Source organism: Orbicella faveolata, unplaced genomic scaffold (assembly GCF_042242905.1).
Source record: "Orbicella faveolata isolate gen_17 unplaced genomic scaffold, um_ofav_v1 contig_15, whole genome shotgun sequence".
Lineage (NCBI taxonomy): Eukaryota > Metazoa > Cnidaria > Anthozoa > Scleractinia > Merulinidae > Orbicella > Orbicella faveolata.
In genome coordinates this window covers 1,131,676-1,155,777 of record NW_028301542.1, presented here as the reverse complement: position 1 = coordinate 1,155,777, position 24,102 = coordinate 1,131,676, and the positions used below count along the sequence as shown (strand labels likewise).

Below are 24,102 nucleotides of genomic sequence, written 5' to 3'. Positions count from 1 at the left end.
AGTAAGGCCCAAAGTGTCTTGCCCGAGAACACAACGCAATGTCCCCGTCCAGAGCTCGAACCCGGACCGTTCGCTCCGGAGACAAGCGCATTAACCATGAGGCCACCGCGCCAGTAGTAAGTGACGACAAATTATATTCAAGGAAAAATGATTTGAGTTCGAGATAACCGAGCTCAGCTCAAGACAGCGAGGTTCTACCGTACATCATGAAGATAGGTTGATTGCAATCTTAATTCTCCTCGCTCAATACCGTACATTTCGTGTGATGTTAGTTCTGAGAATTTGGTGGAGATCAAGATAATATCCTCCAGTTGATGGTTTTCTTTGTTCCTATCACATAGTTCCTTGACACTGTCTTGGTGTTGTAAGGAGAATTAAACTGTTAATCACTCTCGACCCTGGACTGGCAAACAATAATGATGGTAGCTGTACTTGCTTCAGCTAAATTACATTACTTGCAGAAAATTTCGGCCGTTTAATTTTCGGACACTTTTTATCTCATTTTGGACAAATTTCGGACAACAATTTCGGACACTTTAACGTAAGTTTACACTACAAAACAAGAATTTGACTGAAGCAACATCAAACGATGATAGTATTACTGTATCCTCAAGGTTCTACGAATTCACCGACGAGAAAATATCACAAATTCTATCAAGCCGTTACATATCTCAAGGAGTGTCTTAACTATAGTTCGCTCTCTAAATCCCAGCATAGAGGAAATCAGGAGCTTTGGAGCTACCTCAAAGATGTATACTGTTACTGTAAATATTTCGGACCCTTTAATATTTCGGACGGGTTTATTTTAGGATCGTCCGAATTCTATTTTTGCAAGTAATGTATTGTTGAATTAAGTGATTATTAAATATTCTTACTTTCAGACTGGACAGCGGTCGATGATGTCAGCGCAAGAGCGTTTGTGGGACTGGCAGAGATCTCTGCTGATGAGATTTGAATTGGACTGGACTGTTGGACAAAGACTGAGGATGATATGGCACCAACTGAGGAGGTTTGCACTGGACTGGACTCATGCTCGAGGACTGAGGATGACATGGTACCAACTGAGAAAGTTTGCACTGGACTGGACTGTTGCACAAGGACTGAGGATGATATACCACTACTGAGGCTCGACGTTGTTTGTGTCAGAGGTGCACTCAAAATGGATGGAGAAGGGGAAACGGTTTGAGCATCAGTACATTTAGGATCTAAAGAAAACACAATTAACAACATTTGAAGAACTTAGCAGTGGATAAAAGATTTTTCAGTAGTCTTGCATGGGTGAAGATGTATAAACTAGAGAAACTATTTTGATGAAAACTGATCAGCCTTGTCTAGTTATTCCAGTGTAGGTTTTGTTTGGAAATAGGTTACAGGAGGGGTTGTTATTAATAATAGCTCTTATTATATGGCTAGTTCCGTGAGCGGGCAAGATGAATCAAATCCTGCGCTGTGATTGGCTACCCGCTCGGGACTACCCGCCGTGTCCCGCAAGAAAAATTTCCCCTAAAGTCATAAAATAAATCCTTTATTGACTAAGCTTGTTCGGTCAAGATGGCTGGATATTGGCATCGTTCTTTTTTTGCGAGTTTATAGACCTCGACTCCGTCTCGGTCCATGAACACGCAAAAAAAGAACTTGGCCAATATCCTGCCATCTTGACCTCACACTTGGTCAATAACCCATACATAATATATCACCCCTATCCTTTTCCCACGACGAGGTTGCGGTTTTGACAAAAAATAAGACATGCCTCCCTTAAATTTCCATAAGTTTCTAGGGTTTCTAATAATCAGTCATTTTTTTTATCTCTAAGACCACCAGCCCATAAGCAATCAATTTTGAGAGGTGATTCTGAACAGCTCGGATATTTTAACACTTACCCCCTCTAGTTATACTCAGGAATATTATCATTCCTCTTATTCCGAGAAACAAATATTAACCCAAACTAAAACTTGAAGATTGCTCTTACCTGAGCTTCCATTGCAGATATAAATCACCATCTTCATGTTAGATGTCCTACAGTGTCCCCCATTCTCACTGGACAGTGAATTTTGCATGCCGTTTGAGGTTGCTGAGGAATTCAAGATCATAAATACGACGTAAGTAATTTTGCATTGCTGGAATTTACTCAGAATTGTAGGTCTTTTGGATCCATCTATTTACTTAAATCGGTGTTAGAAATACTGACTAGCAAACCTGCTTTGAACCAATTCCTCTCGAAATCGATGACGTATGCTATTCTCTTTGGTGTCTGCCTGTGTTTTCTAGCTTCATGTTTTTTACAGGGCCTCCAATAAGCGATCACTTATTGACTAGTGACACTTAATATCCGAATTAGCAGTGTCCTTACTAAGCCGCGTACGGCCTTCTTGTAGTCCACGACCACATACAATATCTGCGAAAACGATCTCGAGGTCTCCTTAGGGCGAGGTATAGTAATGGTTAGGTAATAGCAGTGGTTACAGATAGTATTCGAATTAACAATGTCCTGAGCACGAAGTTAACTTAAAAGCCTACGGCCTTTCTGTATTCTAGAACCAAATAAAAGTCTGTGAAAACGAGCTCGAGGTCTCCTTAGGGCGAGGTAGGGAATAGCAGTGGAACTTGGAAAGCCTTATTGCACAGAAAACAGATTTCACCAATTAAAAATGGTACAGGACTTACCTATGAAGTAATATTTTGTTCCTGGCACAAACTCTATACCTCCTAATAAAGCGCTGTAAGATCTAAACACCATTGGGTAATACTTTAACTGTAAAGGACTATTACAAGTCAGTAGTTTCTTATTTGCCGTGAAGCTGGTGACACTTGTGTTCACTGTGCACATGTCATACTCGTGTTTGTCCACGATCCACATGTTCTCGTACATTTGTTCCTTGGGTATGCTGGCCTCTTGTTCATCTAACACGCTCGCTGGGTTTGGACAAACGATGTTAAGTTTGGAATGCCGAGAAACGTTGATCTCCACATTTTTTTTGAATCTGTTCAGGGATTTCAAACAGTAATTCAGTTAACCAGGAAGGTAATTTAAGAGAGGCATGCAAGTATACTCTTTTTTTCCTTATAAGAGTATATCAGTTATAAGAATATCCCCGGTAGAATTTGCGAAATTTTAAAAACATTTTAAGAATAAACCTGAGACTACGATTTTGAAAAGAATAAATTTTTTTATGTTGAAAATTTGCGATACAATACAACTATATGTGAAAAGTGAACTGATCAACATGACACGAGCCTGAGACAAAGGAAAAATCTGAGCGCCCGCCCGGTGTTCGGGAGGTGATGGGTTCGATTCCTGTCGGGGACTCAGATTTTTTCTTTGTCCCACGCTTGTGTCATGTTGATCAGTTCACTTTTCACATTTCATTACCGAGCTTAAATTCACCATCTTTATTCACTTAATACAATTATATGTTTTTAGTTAAACCCTATAAAATATATATTCTTCCTTTCTCTAAACAGTTATTGACATTATTCATCGAGCCAGAAGATCGTAACAGTGAGATTTGTAAATCCAGGGCTATATATTAACAGTTCGTCTTGAGAATAGCCCTCAGTTGTGAACCGTTAGCTTGAAGTACTTTCAACCGTACATAAGGCCGGGTTTGATCCCGATAACCAATGAACAATACATTGATCGAAATATGCTATCGGTATGTACAACATCTTGTACTGTTGTAACAAGATTTCAGTTAGCTCAACAGGTATACCAACGCTCCGCGGATACATAGGTACATAAATGCGTTCTTCAACATAAATGTTGTTCTTGTGAACAGCACAAGGTCATAGCAGTTTTCATGTTACCATCAGGTCTTAATTGGCCGTATTGATGTACGCGAGGAGAACCAAAACAACTTCAAAACAAAAACAACAGAACTCACAATGGATTTCTTGGATCCCAGTGAATGGACGGCTTATGGCTTGCTTCACCGAATGACGAAACACTGAAAATGAACCAAACTTTCACAAGATACACAAGTGTGAACATGTTCTCCACTCTTTAACTAACAAAGCGCAGTGCCGTGGTTTCTGACAATCAATATTCGCATCTTTGTCTGCTTGCAGTCGAACCGAGCCATCCCAAAGAGCTAAATCGCTTTATCAAAAGAAAAAGATAATTTTTCAGAATCACTCATTTTTTCTTTTGTGATTATAATTTCAATGTACGTCATTTAATTAAGTGAGGCATCTAAATTTTTCGCAGTTACGAAAAATCGGGGCACGAAAATCAGTTAGCTGTGCTCCGGTAAACGCTAAGTACGGTTATAGATTGGATATTGTTCTGTCATAATATCCTTCTCACGCTTAAAGAAATATTTACAGTAACCCAGCTCCAAAAAAATTCAAAACTTATATTTTTATTTAGTAGATCAGCATCGCCCATGTTAAGTAATCCTATTAGAAAATCTCTAGGGACATACTACAAAGCAAAGCTACCTTAATTATGGTTCTAAAAGCGTCGACTAGCTGTCTTTTAGTAAGATGTAAGAAAACAGCTATGCCTTAACTTTCTCACGTTTGACAAATTACAGAAACCTAGCACTTATGAAGTCTGTATTTTTTTCTTACTTAATGTACCGGTGTTGCCCTTGGTAACTAGTCGAGTAAGCTAATCTTATTGAAAACTCTCAAGGGTCAAGGGATTGACAACAGTGTAAGGCCTTTTTAATGCGTCAACCTGGGTTTATCCTAGATGACTTATAACACGCCTATGGCGTTTAGTTACGTCACGAAATAAAAAGAAAAAGGTCTTCTTAACCGCGCGTTGACCGCGCGGCCTAGGCCGTATTTGTTTCTTAAAACCGGGAAATTAAATGTCACCTTTTTGTCGCTATTGTTTGGTGTTCCTGTTTTATTAATATATAATTTTCTGACCGAAAACGTTTTTCGTCGAAACTCTCTATCCATACAAACCATACAAGCTTAAATTTTTAGGCCGGTCTGACCTTTTATTCTTAATTTGAGACTCTGTGAAGATTTCAGAAATTTAAGACCTTAAACAGTTATCACAACAATAACACCAAAAAACCGCACCCATACAGTACATCTCAACACAACGAACCTCTAAGGCCCCGTCCTTGTTACGCCGGAGAAATTTGAAAACGGATCAATGTTTTCCGTCCACACTACGCCAGAGGAATATAAAAACTGGTCATTTTGGATTTGTGTTTGAAGAAAACTTGGTCAGGAAAATCACGTGATTAGACTACATTGTTTTAGAAAAGCGTCGTTTTCAAAATGTTTTCTGTCCAAACGAAAACGAAAAACCGGCGTTTTCAGATGTCTCCAATTTGAAGAGCCTTTTCGAAGATCTCCGTTTCTCGTGTCGGATAAGTGTGGACGGTAGGCCTAACCGTAGAAATAAAGCTGCGTCTTTGAATTTCTCCGGCATATTGTGGACCGGGCTTAAGCTTCTACTTATTTTTATAAGCAAAAATGCGCTTTAAATTTCACCGCGCGGTTTTAAGGGACCGTTCATTTTTTATGAGGGAGGGGGGGCTGGTGGGATTTGGGAAGCACCATTTAAAAATCACATGACCCCCCCTCAGCTTACCAATTTTTTCACATGGCCCCCCCTTATAGCGGTAATTTTTTGGGATGACCCCCCCCCCAAAAAAAAAAAATTCAACAAACAATATTTAGATTTCAACTTTTTTAATATTTCTCTATTATCCCCCTACTTAACGTTATTGTGCTCACTATGAAGACAATATTTACAATCCCTATACTACAGAGAGCTGTTGTTTAAAAAACAAATCAAAAGAAAGAGAAGTCAATTTCGGATCTCCTAGTTATGGCTCGCCCTGAGCGTGTGGCATTTGGCCTCTCATTGGCATCTTCCTCATCTGAATTGATGAATGCAAGAATGACGTCACTTGAGTCATCTTCTCTCCCAGAGTCAATGGCATTACTGTCATACTCATCATTGTCACTTTCATCCGTTTCACTGCTGTCAGCACTTGCCCTGTTGTCATTTTGTGTCAATGTCCTGGCATTTCTCAGTGTTGGTTGGCCAATTCTGAGAGGACTCTTCTGCTGCAAGCATGAATGTCTTACAATTGCCTTTACTTTCTCACTCTTGCTGCTTTTCAAATGCTGCTTCAGCCCGAGGTGGTTCAAGTACTTGTTTAGTTCTGGAACACGTAGCGTTTTAAGCTTGGTTAGATCTTCGCACAACTCAGTCCAAGGATAATCCTCATATGATTTATCTTTTGCGTCCCTACTTAACTTTGCCTTTTCTTCTGCTCTCTTTTTCCTTTTAAATTCCAGCACTTCAAGATGCTGAAGATAATCCACCACAAACTTTGATTTGACAATAAACTTATCTGCAAATAGAGCAAGCTCTCTGGGTGAGATAAAACCAGCCTGCCACTTCCATGCTCTTTCTTCGCTTGGACCCTTGGCTGCCAGTCATCTGGACCACACCCTTCTTTTGGGGTCTTCTGGTAGGAGAGGTAGTGGTATTCTGGTAGGCAGGAATGGTCAGGAACTGGTTTAAGAAAAAGAAGCAATCTTTCTAAGTGCGGATGGCTGTTCAGAAAGGGCGAGTGAGTTTTCCATGCCAGGGTACCAGTTGAAGCCCAGTGATGGAAGAAAACTGAACTTCTCCATGAAAGAACACAGAGCAATGGTGGAAAAGTTGAATGTCATATTGAAAGATGTAAAGGAACACGATTCCACACTCTTTCAGTCCAATGGGCTTGCTTTAAAGCAGGGCGAAGAATTTGCCCACAGTTTTAATGTAAAACAGATCAAATGTATAGAAGGTAAGTTGACGAAGGTCACGCAGGACATGGAAGCACTAGAAAATAAGAAGGGCAATTATAACAGCATATTCAAGGGCATACTCAAACAGCACATCAACAAAAGGAGAAGGAAAAAAGAAAACCGCAGAAAGTCGAATGAAAGAAAGAGGAAGCGGACTGAAAACAACGTCCAACGAGTTTATGGAATCTGTGTTGGAAACCCGCTAGGAAATGATCTTCCACAATGCCTTGTGTACCCTCCTAGAGCGGCCGTCCCGGAAGAGTGTATTAAGGTTGAGGATGTTGCCACGTCGTTATTTAGAAGAGATGGGCCATACGTCGCACTGCTCTTGGAAGGGAATTATTTCACCAATGCTGCAAGAAGCAGAATCACCACCAACCTTGAGCAGGAAGTCAAAGATTGTGTTTACACCTTCATGTACCCTGAAGAGTACACTCTGACGGAAAGCATTGCTGCTTCTTGCAGCATTGGTGAAAGAGACTCCCATAGCAGCACAAGTGGCGACGAAGAACTCGACGACAGCGAAGATGAAGATGAGTGCCAGTGAAAGTTGCATTCCAAAATAACAGTGTGAAGTACTTTGTTTCAGTATCTACAAATGCTTTTTGTCGCCAAACGTTTTTTTAAAGCAGAAGGAAAGTTTGTAATAAATTTGTATTCTGCCTTCTATGTTTATTCTATAGCAATTTTTTTGATATTCAGACATTATGCCATTTTAAAGTTTTACTAAAATATTTCACGTGACCCCCCCTTTTTCCCTTATTTTTTGGGATGGCCCCCCCTCGAAAGCCATTTTTTTTCGCATGGCCCCCCCCCCAAATCCCACCAGCCCCCCCTACCTTATAAAAAATGAACGGTCCCTAAGCATCCGTGATTATAAGCTTCTTATATTCCTCGATCTGCTTTGTGATGAAAATACGAGTTGTCAAAATAATAATTGGGGTATCGACTTTGCACAGTTTCCAGAAAAGCAAAACTCTTACTCGTATTTCTTTACATACAAATGAAATTTAAATATCCCGCACTGACTAAAGTGAGATGACGACCCAATCAAATGATTGCATTAATCAGCCATGCGGTGCGTGGTCACAAAACGTGTGCGAATTTACATTGCTAATTATACATCGCTGAAACATTTGCCGCATGGAGTTTCTCGGTCGTACTTTTACCACCATGTCGTACTTTTACCATTTAACAGGTAACAGGTAACTTTTACCATCATGTTCTAGAATTTATGTAGCAAAAATTTAACTTTGCTCTTGACCACTTCAAGGAACAAGTACCAAGCTTTCACTTTGGACTGTCCTTTGTTTGTAGCTGTTACTAAACACCAACACCTGCAACAAGAATTTACTTCAAGAAAACCTTGCAAGAACGCGCTTCGAATAAGATATGGTTACCACGTTTTGCCAAGGTAAGAACTGAACACAAAACTAATATATTTTGTAGAGGTAACTTAGCCTTTCTCTTCTTCTAGATTTCTCTATCAATAGTTGGTAAACTGATTTCAAAACAATTAGCTCTCTTCAAATATTTTTCCTTGTCCAGTCGGTAATGATAAGAACGTCGACATGTAGAACTTCTGACCATCGGTGAATTCATTTGAGCGACCGTTACCTTTTGTGAAACATTCAAAGGACAGATACAATTGAGTTCTTGTTCTCTAAAATGGAATTTGGACTCTCTCATTTATATTAGTTCATACTGTTTTACTTGTTTCGGGCCCTTGTTTCATGGCATGTTCAAAGTATGTGTTATTTTTACCAAGCCGAGTTTTATTAGACAGTGCAGAATGCTTAAGTATCCCTCTAAACAATCACAAATAACTCTTGATCACAAATAAATCTTAACCTTTTCCAGGACTGAGAAATGACAATGAAACGGACACAGATCCCAGTGGTGTGATCTATGACACGATTACATCAGGTAACTTGAACTTTTCAGTCACATCTTTCCGTCACAAGCTCATAATTTATATTCTCCTTACAGACTGCTGTACATTTCTTTTAATGTCAGTCCTGAGAATTTGGTAGTACATTAAGTCACAGACAAGTGGCCTTGATTGGATGAGATCTTGAGCTTGAAGATAGAAATTGGAATATTTTTCTGTTCGTTTCAGAATTTAGCCTCCCTTCAGAGGTACACATGGCTAATTACGCCCCAGAAATTGCGTCGTTGTTGCTGTTTCTGCTTTTGTGCATTGACTATGTTTAGTCTCTGCGAGGCCTTATGAGGAACAAATTAAATGATAAGGAATGTTTTTTGAGCTTGAACAAGGCAAACAGATATTTTCCAGGACCAACCAAGATTCAAAAATTGTTTTTGCTCTGAAAGGATAAACCTTGACGATATTACATAGCGGGCTTTTGAAAACCTCTCTTAATTACTAGAAAACATTACTGAGATTTTTACGGGTAATCCTAAACAGAAGTGTTTTGTGGGAGCATGTTTGCAGACTTCTCTTCGAGGCTACACATTTTTCAAGGACAAATAACTAACTTGTCAGATTGAATTGTATTTCCCGCGGGCCTTCATCGTAGTATTACATGTAACAAATATAAACAAATAGTTTTGCTGACACAGAAGACTTTCTTTTTATCTTTTCCTCCGGAGTTGGGTGACCTTGAATGACCTCCAAAGGGCGCACTCGCTCGCTTATTATTATGCAAATTAATTATTAGCCACGTGATTTCTGCGAGGTAAACAGAATCACATCGGGATCACATCTATTAATTGTCTGTTGCTCTCCTTCGTTTGAAGGGTCGACGTTTTCAAAACGACCATTTTGATTCCGGGTTTTTTTTGTCTTCATCTTAGGACCGCATGGCTAAATTGCTTTATAACATAAATTATTATCTTGAATATACATTCTATCACAATGCAAACAAAATGCAAATCGTTTTGGCACAACAAGTACTGCACTTGTGATAAATCACCATGGATTTCTTTCCGTGCTGGAAATTTTGAGTTCAGACCTTTATGTGCATATTGATAATTTATCCAGTGAGATATGTGTTTAGTTAACTGCAGAAGTGTTGACCTTTTCTTTTGCTTATATTTCCTTAGTAACTCCTTGCTGCGGATTGTGATGGCCTCTCATTGGTGGATTTTCATGCCTTGCTTGTCTTGGACTCTTATGGATGCCAGATGCCTGCTGACATGAAGACGTTTCTGGATCATGCTTGTGTAGTTTCAGATCTTGATGCTTCGTTAGGTAAAGGACAATAGTTTAGATAATTGTATCGTTGGAAACCGTGATTGATCGAGAGTCAATTTCTCCTCACGAAATCAAAACATTGTCAAGCAGAAAAGTGACGAGGTAGTCTGTTTCTAATTGTAGTCTCGATGTATCGCCAAATTCTCACAACTGATGCTTAAGGAAACGTATAGGAATAAGGAAAGAGAATTTATACCGTGAACTCGAGACTGAAAGGATTGAGTAAACGCGGATCCATGTTATTGAAACCACAAACTAAAACAAATTTCTCGGAAGAAATTGTCATTTGCTTGTTTACCGCAGTCAGCTGCAGTTGTCTTGAATCTCGCTATTTACAGTCAATTGGACATGCACTAAACTACACTGAAATCTTTCAGCAGATCAAGAATTTTGAATTGCATGTCGTTTCGCGCATTCAGGTAGAATTTTCATGAACTATGTCGCCAGAGTTTGCTGTTTGATTCCAGTCAAATTCGGACACGCACTAAACTATACAGAAAATCGTTCAAAGACCAAAGTTTGAAAACTCGAAGTTAGCAAATGAATTTGTATATTCCGTGACGTTTCGATTTATAACATGGATTTTTTTTTGCTGACCATGCAACTCTTTTGCAACTCAAAGTTGTTTTGGAAGAAATTTACGCTTGCTTGTTTACTGCAAAGTCAGTTGGAATTTTGTTCTCTGTCACCAGATTTCGCCCTTTGTACATTAGTACATTCAAAAGCCGACATATGAATAGTAATTTTCGTGTGGTTTCAATTTAAACATGGATCCGCCTTTAATTTGTATCCATTGCAATTTAGTAGTTTTAGCAAATATATTTTTGCAAAGAAGTTATTAAGTTATCAACGCGCGAAATTTACTTTCAAAACCAGTCAAAGCAAATGGTTATTTTAAACTGATGTAAAATGGCAATGAGCCACTTTGAATTTCAATATAACATTGCTTCGTAGAAATAGGATTATTTCCACTTGTCTGTAGTTTAAGTTTCGATTACTGTGTTTCTTAAAATAAGACATTTCGCAGTTAGTCTTAGCCAAAATTATTTTTATTTCTGACAATCCTTGTAATAATTTTAGATGTTTTAGAGTTGTTTCTTCGTCTTATCAGTTTCTACAAATAATTTTCAGACTTTAATGTTTTTCAACTTGTTTAATAACCTGATGTACCAATATCAGTGTTGTAAACAAGTTTACCTTAATCAAACTTGTAAATTACATTAAAGAAAACAATAAAATATTCGAGAACTATTGTTTGCTTTATTCCTCTTTTGTCTTTCATTTTACAATAGAAATAAAAAAATATTGCGCTTTTAAAAGGGGACTGGAAACTAGTCGGAATGTAGGCTATCTCTTTTACTATTTTTTGACTATGTAGGGTTGCCAAAAAGAAAAAAAATTCTGCACTTTTGAACAGAATTTAGCCAGAAATCAAACATATACTTTGACTTTTGATGAGAGAAATCTGTTGCACAGTGAAAGATTTTTCCCGCCAAAAGACTTGTATATTTTTGACTCAAAACCAGACACCATTCAAAAGCGCAGACTTTTTTCTCTAAGGATAATTTTCCCGCCAAAAGACTTAGTTTTTTTTTCACATTTTTTGGTCTCTTTTAAAAGCGCAATATATCGTTGACCGAGAAAAATTTTCCCGCCAAAAGACTTAGTTTTTTTCCACATTTTTTGGTCTCTGTTAAAAGCGCAATATATCGTTAACCGTGAAAAATTTTCCCGCCAAAAGACTTCAGTTTTTTGTCGACTTTTTTGATCACTTTGAAGGACCAAATTTTTGTAATCGAAGACAAAATTGCTGTGAAAAGACTTAGTCGTTCGCTTTTAATCCAAGACAATTTTGTCGAATTTTTCCTCAGCTCCTTAAACAAAAACAACATTTCTTCTGGATAATTTCCTGCCAAAAGTCATTTTATTACAATCTGCTTTATCTCGCTTTGGCTTGCTTTGCTCTTTGGTGACTCCATGGAGCTTTCTGGTGTTTTTCTTTGAATCTAGAACGAAAAATCACAAATAAAGTACGTCAAACAGCATTTTTTGTAGATAATGTTCTAAGGGTTTAAGGGTTACAATGTTTGTTCCCCTAGTCACAAGAAATATGAAATCAGCTTGGTAAAGTTACAACCCATGTGAAGGTTAACATTTTTATTGAGCAGAATTCTTGCTATTTTGGCAATCTTTTCGTATCCTTAACTGCAAGTTCCAAAATATATAAAACAACATCCATTCCTAGCATTTCATTTCAATTCGTAAAACAATTAAAACAATATTTTGAGGTTTCGTGCTCAATTTTATTTAGTTCTTAATAACCGTGCGGACGGTTTGTACACGTATGGGAGAATCTTTGACCTCGGTCAAGATTCTCCCATACAGAGCGACTAAGCTCGGTAAATAAGATTTCATTACAAATTGGCTGAACAAGAAAACTGAAACAATTCGCTGAAAGTTACTTGAATTAACCAGTTTGCAGTCGCTACCATTTTGCTTTCAACTGGAATAAAAAATTTTGTCAGAAGAAGGTGGAACTCATTGACAGGCGTGTTTCGACTTATCTAGTTTCTTTTATTGTCTAAAAAAATTTCTTCCAGGCATTCAAGTCACTCCTAGTTTTGTATAGAGTACTTTTTACTTCTGGAGTATGCTGGCAAAAACTTCTCAATTTCGTTTTCAGCTGGTGTTTTGATTGCTTGAGTTGAACTTTCATTTACCAAAGTTTGCTCGTTTTATTAACTTTTTTTCTCTTCAACTTTTGGGTTCTTCCATTTAGTATTTCTAGCAGAAACAAGCCAAATAATATTGTATGTTTTTTGTTTGCAGTTCTCCGACAGCAAAAGTAAAAGGTTGTTGAGCGATTTAGATGCTGGTCTAAACGGGAAAATATTGATTCAATATTGATTTTAGCCAATCATATTTGTAAATTGAGCAGTTTCCTTGCAAAGCATGACCATATAATAAAGCTATTTTATTACAGCCTGACATGTGAAGTGAAGTGAAAGACTTTATTTAATGAGGGTGACCCGTGACAGTAACTTAAGTTACTGATAAACTTGGGGCCCTCAGCTTAAAATAATTAGAATTATTGTTGGGGGGGATTTATAAAAAGGATGGGGCTGCTCATCGGAAATTTTGAAAAGAACCCCTAAGAGGAACCAAGATCCTGTTTTGTGGGTGTGGCTTGAAATTTTTTCACCCCTAAAGAGGTACCAACCTAATGCCTTGTTTGGGAATTTGATAAATTCTCAAGATGCCAATTTGAAGATCATGTAGTGTTTTGATGAGCAAAATCTACTTTTAAAAATTGACAAAAGAAATCACTAAAAATCAATACATTGTTGTGAAATCTTGAAGAACTGAAGTGATAATCATAGCAAGTTTAGCCACCTGATACTTAACAGTTGGCATGTTACTGACAGGAAAATTAACAATGCAAATCAATGAAAATTTCTTAAAGCAATCTTCAGTATTTGCCAAGTTAGTATTGGAAACATCAGAATCACGGGAAAAGATCCAAGGAATCACAAATGTTGGAAAAAGATGGATCCTCTGATCACGAGTTCCAGGCCCCTTGATAAGTTTAAATAGTTTCCCAGAAGAATTTGGGACTTAGGAGTTCTCAGAAAAACATTTAATCATGCACAAAAACAGGCCCATACTAGGAGATATACATTTGACTAAAAAGAAATAAAGCGTCAAGCCATACTCACCATTTGCTATGATAGAGTAAGATCCTTTCCTTTCTTGTTAATTGTTCCATTGTTAATGAAATCAGTCATCCCAAGACTGTTAGGAAAAGAAAAATCAATCAATCATTTCTTGCTGAAATTTTTCTCAGCCAACTAACTAAATTGTTGTTGCACGTAAAACAACTTTAACGAAAAGTACTGTATGAATACTGATGAATGAGGGTGGTAGATTGATTTATGAAGTAGAACCTCAATGGGTCTGTTTTATATTCAATAAAAGGAAAGGGTTGTCCTAATACCACCTGTGTGGGGGCATGGTGGCCTTATGGTTAGTGTGCTCACTTCTGTTTCAAGCAATCCAGGTTTTAGCCCTGGCCGGGGACATTGTGTTGTGTTCTTGGGCAAGACACTTCACTCTCACAGTGCCTCTCTCCATCCAGGTGTATAAAATGGGTACTGGCAAATTTACTGCTAGGGGTTTACCCTGTGATGAACTAGCATCCCATCCAGGGGGTGGGGGAGTAGAAATACTCCTAGTTGCTTCATGCTACAGAAACGGGAGAGAAGTTGTGGCCTGATTGGCCGCTTGCCTTAATTATACAGACTTAACCCTTACATTGGTAGCAGAGCGCCTGTTGTAATCTTGCACAGTTATCCAAAACTCACAATATCAACCCTAGAGAAGTGCAATTTAACTTTTACAGTGCTGGCAGTTGTTTTTCTTGACACTGCTTTTTCAAGTGTTGATTTCTTTGCTAGAATTGTATCAAGTTTGTGGGAAAACGCTTTGTATATTATGCAATGATGTCAGTTCAGAAACAGAAACAACATTTCTCAATACCAGTATTTATAAATTAAAGGTAAAGGATTCCAAAACAGTTCAGATGTGCTGAGAAGCCACTTCAAGCCTACAGAAAAATCATGTTGCTCAATATGCCACCCACCAGGCCAAGTGAAAATGTAGGCTTCAATTTATCAGAGTAAGCTCTCTGGCTTCTCAGAACTAATTTTTTGTAATCAAAAAAGAAACAAATAATTATAATAGTAATGATAGTAATAGTTATGTAATAATATTGATAATAAAGACATTTATTATAACAAGAAATTTCAATGAGTCCGCAGAAAAAGGTAAATAGTACATTTCAAGGAATACTCATTTTCTTAAAAATGAAAACTCTGCAGACTCACCATCTGGTATTGATACAGATACTTCCTCTCCACTCTGTTCATCTGTTGCTCTATTGTTAATGAAATCAGTCATCATAAACTGTAGGAGAAAGCAAGATAAATCAATTCTTTCTTTCTAAGTATTGGCAAGGACAGTGATACACTTAAGACATGTAGAGAACCATGATGATCGGACCAAAATTTCTGGCAGCTGACTAACTGCATTACAGTTGCAGGTAAAACAATTCTCAATATTAATTTTTAAAAAAAGTCTCTGTTTAAGGCACTGATGAATGATGGTGGAAGCCTAGCTTATGAAATTGTACCTGTAGGGTCTGTATGGAGTACCAAAGTGTCATACCCCAGCCAATCTGAGTTAACCGACTTAAGGTCATTCTGCTGAAATAGAACCTGCACTGAGATTTTTGTGAAACTTATCGATTGTTTATATTATAGGAACTTAAATTTTGAAATAAAAATGAGGGGTCCCCATGTTCGTTTAGGAGCAAAAGCACCTTGTTTATATCCACAAAATCCTTATAATAGCACCATGATTGTAGTCACGATTGCTCACTAAATTCACATTTTTCACGATTGCTTTTTGTTCTACACTGAGAAATGGTCCATATTTATTTTACACAGAGAAATTTATTACTCAATTCAAAACAACAAAAAAAAAAATGGTAGGTCACCATACTCGTTTGCGAGAAAATGACGATTTAACTCTATGGCGATGTCCAGCTGTAAAGAAAAAGCCGCCATTTTTTAATGCACCCGTGCTAATCACGTGTGAAATTATACACAGTAGGGATGCGCAATGCAATACTGGGGAATGACCTTAAGATAGAATGGTTAGCCATATTACCCACAGTTATTAAGAGGTAATGGTTACTTTGTGTAAAACACACTGGAACTGTTGTTGTTCAAGCAATTTGCAGGTGGGTCATCACACAACACTTCTCCCTTTTCTTTATCGGTAATTGATGTATTGATGTATGTATTTCGGAGGCAGCGTGGCCAAGTGGTTTAGGGCACTGGTGTTGTAATCCAGAGATCCCGGGTTCAAGGCCTCTGCCCTGCCACTAGTGGGATTTGTTTCTTGGTTGTCCCGAGTTCAAATCCTCGGTCAAGCTTTGTAAATAGCCAACTGGTCTGCCTCCTGCCAGTTGAGATTTTTGACTATGTTACATTTATTTGACATATTTGTTTCCTTTGTTTCAGTGACATGCCTGAAAACTAGCTAAGCTTAGTGCTCGTATAGCTAAGTGCATGACCACTATAAACAAGATTTATATTTTTACATTTACGTGTATGAAATGCTGGAGAAGAAACTGTACCCACCTGTTGCAATACAACACAACTTAAAGAGGCTGTTTTGGGTAGACCCAATCCTTTACAACTTGTTCCATCATCATGAACCATCCAAGAACTGTGGAAAAAAGTATTTTACATGTAAATTATTTTATAAATTTACTGCAATCCTGCAAGTGATATTGGAATTGTGAGTAAAAACTGAAAAATTAAAATTAATTTCGTTAATTGCTGTGTTTAGGATTGCAAAGCAGTAATTTCTTAGTTCACGGCTTCAAAGTGATGAGATTTAAGTAAACCTTGGCAAAAAGACTTTTTGTCCAAATCAGAGAGTTATTGCCTCCACATTGACCATGCTGCTCAGATTGTTTACCCAACAGATCACACGACCACGGAACAAATAGGTCTACTGAGATAAACTTCTTACAGTATACGTATCGACAATAATGTTGCTTTTCTTAAAAAAAGCTTTCAATTTTCAAGTCTTAATAATTTTCTTCAACTGGATTTTATCAAGCATGAGAGGGAAATGTTTAGTATACTTATGGCTTTGAAATGAAGTAAACTTACTGTTGTACCATATATACATGTATTGCAAAAATAATTAATATTATTGTAAATTGACAAAACAGTGTACTAAAAAAGATGGCAAATGATACATTTACCCATAATGCACCAGTCAATGTAATTTCCCACCCCTCCCAACCCTGGGACAATGGCAGGATTAATGGGGCATTCATTATATAATCACGCTTCAGTAAGAGGGACATCAATTAAAAACCTTATATTGAATCTTGCGGTGTTTTGAGCAGGGATTAGGCCATGATCAAACATCAAAACAGTTCACCATTGTGTCTCATTTGACCACAGGGAATTATTTGAGTCTAGAGAAGGAGTCACAGGTGAACTTCAAGTATGCTGTTGATTATGTTTTGATCACCTTGCATATGACCGGTGTGCTTGAAATTTGAACTGACCAATCAGGATTCAGTACACAGGAAAAACTCTAGTACTGTCCTGCTGAATTCCGCATATCAACAAATATTTTAGATTACATATTTATTAATAATCATTTAGATAATTATATAATATGCCAAAGCGTAGGGTATTTGACAGACTGGGCATTACCCCTATGGCAGGGAAACCCTCAGCGGGAAGGGGGGGGGGGGGGGGAGGGGGCCGCTGAAGTTACATTGAAATTCTCATGCAGGCTCATAAAACCACAGCAATGTCCTAAAAACGTCAACCTAAGATGCACAAAGTTGTTAGCGCTGGGGAAAATTTCGCCAAAAAAAGGCTTTCTAATGTGCCTAACTTGGCGTGTTAAGTTCACAGGGCATTGTAGTAAAACGGAGTCAAATGTACAGCCGCCATCTTTTTTTGTACAGTAGTTCTACACCGAAACAAGTTTCCTAGCCCCAGAAGAACTAACGATAAACAAATCAACGAAAATAAGATTACAGTTCAGGCACAGTATGAGAAACGAAGCCATCCACATGCTACTAAATTAAACTTCTCGTTTTACGCTGAACTTTGGCGTTTCCGAGAGATTGAAAGCCATTCGTTTGCTTACTTACCTCAAGCTTGCCTCTCATAAACTGCATTTTCCAGACAAACCGAAAGGTGCTTCTTGAACTTCCCAAGCTTGTGAATTGCTCAAATATTCTAACTCTACAACTTTACCACAAAAACGCTTTCCTGATCCTATTTATCATCATAACCTCGGCGAACTCTGGATGGTTAGGTCAAGTGTTACACGTGCTGCAATTTTCGAATAAATTAATTTTCGCTATTGTTTCAACCACAGGTCACCCAAGCGTAATATAAGAGTTTGTATGGGGAACTGTAGCTAAAATATAAGCGTTTGTATGGAGATCAGGAGTTAACATTGAATTCGTTCAATGTATCGGTAATATATTCGGTAAATTACCCATGCATTGAACGAATTTAATGTTAACTCCTGATCTCATACAAACTCTTATATTTTAGCCACAGTTCTCCATACAAACTCTTATATTACGCTTGGGTGACCTGTGGTTTCAACAAACGTCAATGATTGGCCCTCGCCAAAAATCCTGCAAAAATGCTAATTTCTTCAAGAAGCTCTAACAGCTTTAAACTGGACCTGGCTTAATCGTTCAAAACGATTTTTAGGACCTTTCTAAAAACGCAATGAGTCCGAGTCCGAGTCCGAGGACGGCCCTAACTAAATGCCAACTAAATGTCCAGCAGTCTGAAATTTTCAAAGATTTTCGTCGAAAAGCCTTATTCAAACCTTTTGAGAGTGTTCTATGTCTTCTATTCTACGTTTCTTTTAAAATGCCAAGCCATCCAAAATATCATCTTGTTTTTCTGGTGGATGAATACCCTGAGCTTGAAGATGCTGTAAAATTACCACGTTCAACATTTATGGCCAGACTCACACTCAGAAACTATTACAAAATTTCGACGCAAAGACTCGCACAAACGCTCCCAAGACTAGTTAGTAGTAGAGTATTATATTTTATTTAGAAATGCTAAGCGAAATTTTGGCTTTCCTGTAGACAAATCTTCCAAACTTGAGCATGCTAATAAACAACATGTTAACAGTCCTGTCAGACTCACTGGCACGAATTCAACAACAGCAACAACAACTAGCTTTATTTGCATGACCATATATACATACAGTGTTGCAAAAGCTTTTGTAAACTAAAATTAAAACGGTAATGATTTCTGTGAACATATTTCAAAGAAACTAAATGCCGGGCAGTCAGAAATCGTTGCAGAATTTCGATGGAAAAGCTTATTCAAACCTTCTGAGGGTATTAATGTTTATTTATAAATGCCAACCTCAAAGGAAAAATAGATGGCTTTTTGAGGTCTGACCTTTATCTCAAAATTTTCTGAACCAACGTTGACTTCCGGTGATTCACTTTGCTAAATAATATTAACGCGTTTTTAAACCCTTTTGTCATCTCCGATTTACTCGCAATGATTATTTTCTGGCTTGTATTTTGACTATCTTGCGTAGTGACAGAGGCATTTCCAACAAAAATAACACTAAGAAAAAAATTAACAACAACAAATGATTTATAAAAAAAAAGGAAAAAAAAAATGAAACGGCTATAAAAAGACGAAAAATAAAACATTATAGATAACTTCAGTTGAAAGAGTTTAGTTAGTTTTTATTTTGTGTTTTTCAAGACCTCCTGTGCCGCGTTAGCTCATTCCAAATGAGTTATCATTCCAAATGCATTGATATTGCAGTTTCTGATTCAACGAGTGTAAATGCAATGTCGAATTGAACCCAAAGTATAGTGTTAATCGGTTCCCGATCTAAATTGACAAACTTACCTCTGTAAGGAATCATTATCTGCGGACAAAAAGAAAGTGACTAATTGTAAGATCACGACAATACAAAAAGTCAAGTTTAATTAACACTTTTTCATCCACGACGAAATTCACATTTGCAGTATTGTAACAAAAGCACAAAAAATTTGGTAATTGTTTCAATTTACACTTTCTTCTTTTTGTGTCATTTGCTCACGTTTGTCGCAAGTTCACCTGTCATACGAAGTGAAATGAAATGTAAATTCTCCCTAATGATTGCCATACAGTTTCTTTATTTTTGTTGTAAGAATTTGATAATGCATAACGATCATTTCACTCAGTTGATTATTTTGTTAATTCTCTTCACTTGCCTGGCTGTCAGAGGCTCTGATATTGCAACGAGAAATTGGATTTTGATTACGTTTCTAGAATTTTAAGGGTTGCTTATAAATTATGCAGAATATCGGATGATGCAAATTTAATGTGCAGGACCGTAGTAACAAAAATAAATTAGTAATAACAAAAAATCTGAAAGGTCTCTTTATGTTTTCTTGTTATCCGAACTTGAGTAATAACGTTAACAGGGGTCAACATCAAGATGTCTTCAAAACAATATTATTTAACTTCTTCTACACAAACGGTAGTAGCTAATGAAACTATTTTCTCTTCTGAAATTCACAATGACAGAGCTTTCCAAGTTTTTCAGGATATGCGAGCGAAAGATGAGCTCTGTGACACTTATCTCTGTAGTGGCGGTCAACGTTTTCCCGCGCATGGCGTAATTTTGGCGGGAACTTGCCCGCTCTTCCGCGAAAAACTCGCGACTGCACAAGAGGAAATTAGAAGTACACGACACTACAATGAACTGGAAATCCCAGAGAATTTTGACAAGTCAGTTGTGCTAAATGTCCTGGATTTCGTGTATGAGGAAAAACTTGTTTTGAATATGAATCATATGTCGGAGTTATTGCAACTGTTGTCCTACTTGAAGGTAATTAACTGTGTTTTGACACTATGCAGTAGTTTTAATTCAGCGAGAGAGGATAAGGTAAGAGAGTTTTAAAATTCCTCATATATTCCGTAAGAAAATCCATCTGAAGTTATTTTCAACCATGGTACTCAGTCTTTCCGAGGATAACGCTAATCAGCTTGTAAAGCCGCTCAGGCTGTCCACGTGAGCAAAATCCACGTCGCATGATTGGCTATTTCTAGATCTTCCTGGTATTTCCGAAACCGGAACCGGAACCGGAAGTGATTTCAAAAAAGCTTGAGAAGGATTCCTTGGGAATATTAAAAACCTATATGGGGTAATAAACTCTCTTAATCTTTCACCTCCCATCTACTGTATTTCATTTGCGTGCGTGTTTTTCCACGAAGTGTGAGCTCAAAAAGACCCTAAAGAAAAGCTGAAAAGAAAACACATCCCCAAATAACCACATTTTCGTACTCATCTGTATAACTGAAAATATACCACTTGCAGTATTGCAACCTGTAATAGACATTTTGAAAAGTTTTGTTAATCCGATCTGGATGTTTTTGTGTGTGTTTTAAATTTCCGGAGGCTTCTGTAGACCGAAAAGTTAACAAAACAACAGTACGATAAAGAACCTTTTACACTGTATCTCTACGAAGAACACAAAAACTTTTTAAAGACTCATCTGTATGTTTGTCTTATTTTTTACATATTAGATCGACGAGGCACTCATTGCGTGCGAGCGATTTACTATAGATCATTTGCGAACACAGAACTGCATTGAGTTTCTTAAATTAGCCCAAACCCTTGAGCTTGAGCAGCTGAGGCACAAGGCGATGGAATATATAGAGTGGAACTTCCTGCAAGTCGTCAAAGAGGATGATTTTGTCGAGCTCTCAGCTTTTCAGATAACTTCTCTGCTCGGTAGCAATAATCTGAAGGTGAAGAGGGAGGATAGAGTGTATGAAGCAGTATGGAGGTGGTACAAGCATGATCCAGAAAATAGGTGAGATCTACTATGGTGTAATGCAGCTTGTGCGGATATAAAGCAGTAGTACAAAAAAGCGCAGCTCTATAGCTTTCATTTGAATGGTCACACATTAGGGTTTCATCCACAGACTTAAAAGTTAGAACCACCTTGTAAAGCATAAAAAACAGTACCACATGAAAGAACTACTCAATAGCTTTCATTTGAGTGGTCACACACTAGGGTTTCATCCACAGACTTAAAATTTAGAACCACCTTGTACAGCATAATAAACAGTATCATATGTAAGTACTGCTCAATAGCTTTCATCTTAATGGTCACAAGCCAGGGTTTTATCTACAGACACAAAACTCGGGATTAGATTCTCCCAGAAGCCACGCTACAAAAAAAGTCATTATTTATCCCTGCATACACTGAGATTCCACATTTCGCCAAATCTGAAACACTGATGTTGGTCTTAAAACTAACCTTTAGGGATCAAGACCTGGACGTGGTTTTAAAAAAAATTCGATTCCGTCAAATCAGCACAAAATTTCTCAAGACGCGAGTACTTCCTGAACTTGTTGAAGGTGAAGGAAGATGCCGCTTGGATGTGGAACAAGTTCTCACATCAAGACGACTGTCGCAAGAAAATAACGATCCAGGAACACCGCGGAACTCACGCAAGATTATCTACTTGCTCAGCATGAAGACAACCCGGGTTGACACGTTTGACGAGGAACAGCGCGCATGTGTGCCTTGCCCTGATCTTGCGTCATGGGATGTTGGCAGAGATGATAACTACCGCTGTGCAGTTATTGTGCAGGACGAGTTGTATGTTGTATCCAAAAAAGCGGTGAACCGGTTTAATCCGGTTACAAGAAAATGGACGTGGGTCGGTGAAGGTATGTTGTCAGTGTAAACTGAATAATGTTTACTAGAGACCATATCCCTCAACAACGTTTTCTCTAGCTTGATTAAAATTATTGCGCCATTATTGATCACTTTACCACTTTTAGAGCGGTTTTCAATTGAGTATCGCAAAACCAAAACCAAAGTAACCACTGTAGCCAATCTCAAAGGACACAAACAAGACAATGAACCAATCAACATTCGAAATAATTACATGTAGCTAACGCAAAGCGCGGGAAAACCTGTGCGAGCGAGTCGCGATTGGCTTTGGTTTTGCTTCTGATTGGATGAAAAAGTGGCGCGAGTTTTCCAAGCCAAAGGCGTAGCGTAATGACGCAAAACCAATTACTTTGCGACACTCCAATGAAAACCGCTCTGAGGTGCATTCTGAGTTAGTATAAATCTCAGAAGAAATAATAACGATAAAATATAAACCATAGCATGACAGTATATTTGTCATTTCAGGCCGTTCTGTACGTGAAGCTGGGGTTTGTTCTTATAAACACAACATTTATGTACTTGGTGGCAAACCTGATGCTATGGCTGCGCACAAGTTTGATGTGTGCCTCGGAATATGGAATTCCTTGCCGGAGATGATCAGGCCTCGACGATGTACCGGTAACATTGATTCATTTTCTGCCTCTATCTTTGCTTTAAAAACTTTTGAGGCCTTGTTTTATTTTTAAATGAAGTTTTTAGGCTGAAGTGTAAGTTTGTAGTCTAACCAACGGAACTCGCAAACCCACTCATATGCATATACATATTCACTTATTCCCCTTAAATTGTCCGGCCCCTCAGGTTTTTTTTAGCTTTTTCGTTCATTTATACTTTCGTTTGTTTGCCCGTTGGTTCGTTATTTCGTTCTACAGTTTGTTCGTTCGTTCGTTCGTTCGTTCTCTTGGTCGGTCGGTCGGTTGGTCGGCCGATCTGTCGTTCATTTGTTCGTTTACACGTTCGCGTGTGTGTTTGTAGTTTTGTTCGTAATTCAATGGGCCAGTTTGTTTCATACTACTACATAAAGTAAACGGATACCTATACCAATTTTCTTTTTAAGGTGTGGTCGTCTTGGGTCGAAAGATTTACGTCGTGGGTGGCCTTAATGACGATGGTCTGCTGACCACCATGGAACGCTTTCACTTGAGGTCTCAAAAATGGAAAGAGCTGCCTGGCCTTCAAGAGTCCCGCTTCAGTATGGGCGTGGCTACTTGGGCAGGAAGTATTTTTGTATTTGGTGGACGGAGTGACCGCCAAAGTTTAAAGAGCATGGAAGTGTATTACCCTAAAGAAGAGAGATGGGTGTCTGCGCCTGCGCAGTTAAACGATGACAGGAGTGAGTTTGGTCACGTGGTATACAAAAACAAGATCTATTGTTTTGGTGGGCGCGGAGTAAACACGGTCGAGTGTTATGATTATTTGAATCAGCAGTGGCGCATTGTGGGTAGAGTCAGCGATAACACTTACTCTGTCAACTGTTTAGTTTATCCTCCCTTGAACTGAATTGAACGCGCCGAGAAAAACTGTAATTTTCCTTAGTGTAGACCGAGAAATTTTGCTTTCGCTTCAGTTAGTTCTATTTCCTTTTGCGTTTTTGAGAGCGTACGTTTTTGGTCAGGTGGCAAAGGATGTTCTACAAAACGAGGACATGAAGTATATTTCCAACTGGCTCCTAATTAATCTTTCCGTAGTTCAGATTTATCGGCTTTTGTCTCAACGATCATTAGATTTTTTATTATTACATAGCTAGCTCGCCGCGCGGACAACATGAAACAAATCCTGCACTACG

At 38.1% G+C, this 24,102-nt stretch overlaps 1 protein-coding gene and 2 long non-coding RNA genes across 3 annotated transcripts; 2 read left to right on the top strand and 1 right to left on the bottom strand.

Moving 5' to 3' along the window:
* The first annotated feature begins 7,767 nt into the window (after positions 1 to 7,767).
* LOC149113065 (uncharacterized) lies at positions 7,768 to 11,236 on the top strand. Its single transcript, XR_016206653.1, has 4 exons — positions 7,768 to 7,966; positions 8,042 to 8,182; positions 8,629 to 8,694; positions 9,835 to 11,236. It is a non-coding gene; the product is annotated as an uncharacterized LOC149113065 (long non-coding RNA).
* On the bottom strand, positions 11,219 to 17,941 carry LOC149113064 (uncharacterized). The gene is made up of 5 exons (XR_016206654.1): positions 17,736 to 17,941; positions 16,189 to 16,276; positions 14,869 to 14,947; positions 13,702 to 13,777; positions 11,219 to 11,991 (listed from the first exon to the last, which is right to left on the bottom strand). It is a non-coding gene; the product is annotated as an uncharacterized LOC149113064 (long non-coding RNA).
* Positions 17,942 to 20,065: 2,124 nt separating this feature from the next.
* LOC110069098 (kelch-like protein 7) lies at positions 20,066 to 23,855 on the top strand. The gene is made up of 5 exons (XM_089287809.1): positions 20,066 to 20,458; positions 21,157 to 21,446; positions 21,903 to 22,312; positions 22,785 to 22,937; positions 23,374 to 23,855. The coding sequence occupies exons 1-5, from the start codon at positions 20,066 to 20,068 to the stop codon at positions 23,814 to 23,816; spliced, it is 1,689 nt and encodes a 562-aa protein (XP_089143935.1). The 3' UTR covers positions 23,817 to 23,855.
* Positions 23,856 to 24,102: the final 247 nt, after the last annotated feature.

Coding starts and splice junctions, on each gene's coding strand:
- LOC110069098 (XM_089287809.1), top strand. CDS start 20,066: ATGTCTTCAAAACAATATTATTTAACTTCTTCTACACAAACGGTAGTA. Junction 21,447..21,902: donor AAGCATGATCCAGAAAATAG/GTGAGATCTACT, acceptor ACTAACCTTTAG/GGATCAAGACCTGGACGTGG. Junction 22,938..23,373: donor CAGGCCTCGACGATGTACCG/GTAACATTGATT, acceptor TTTCTTTTTAAG/GTGTGGTCGTCTTGGGTCGA.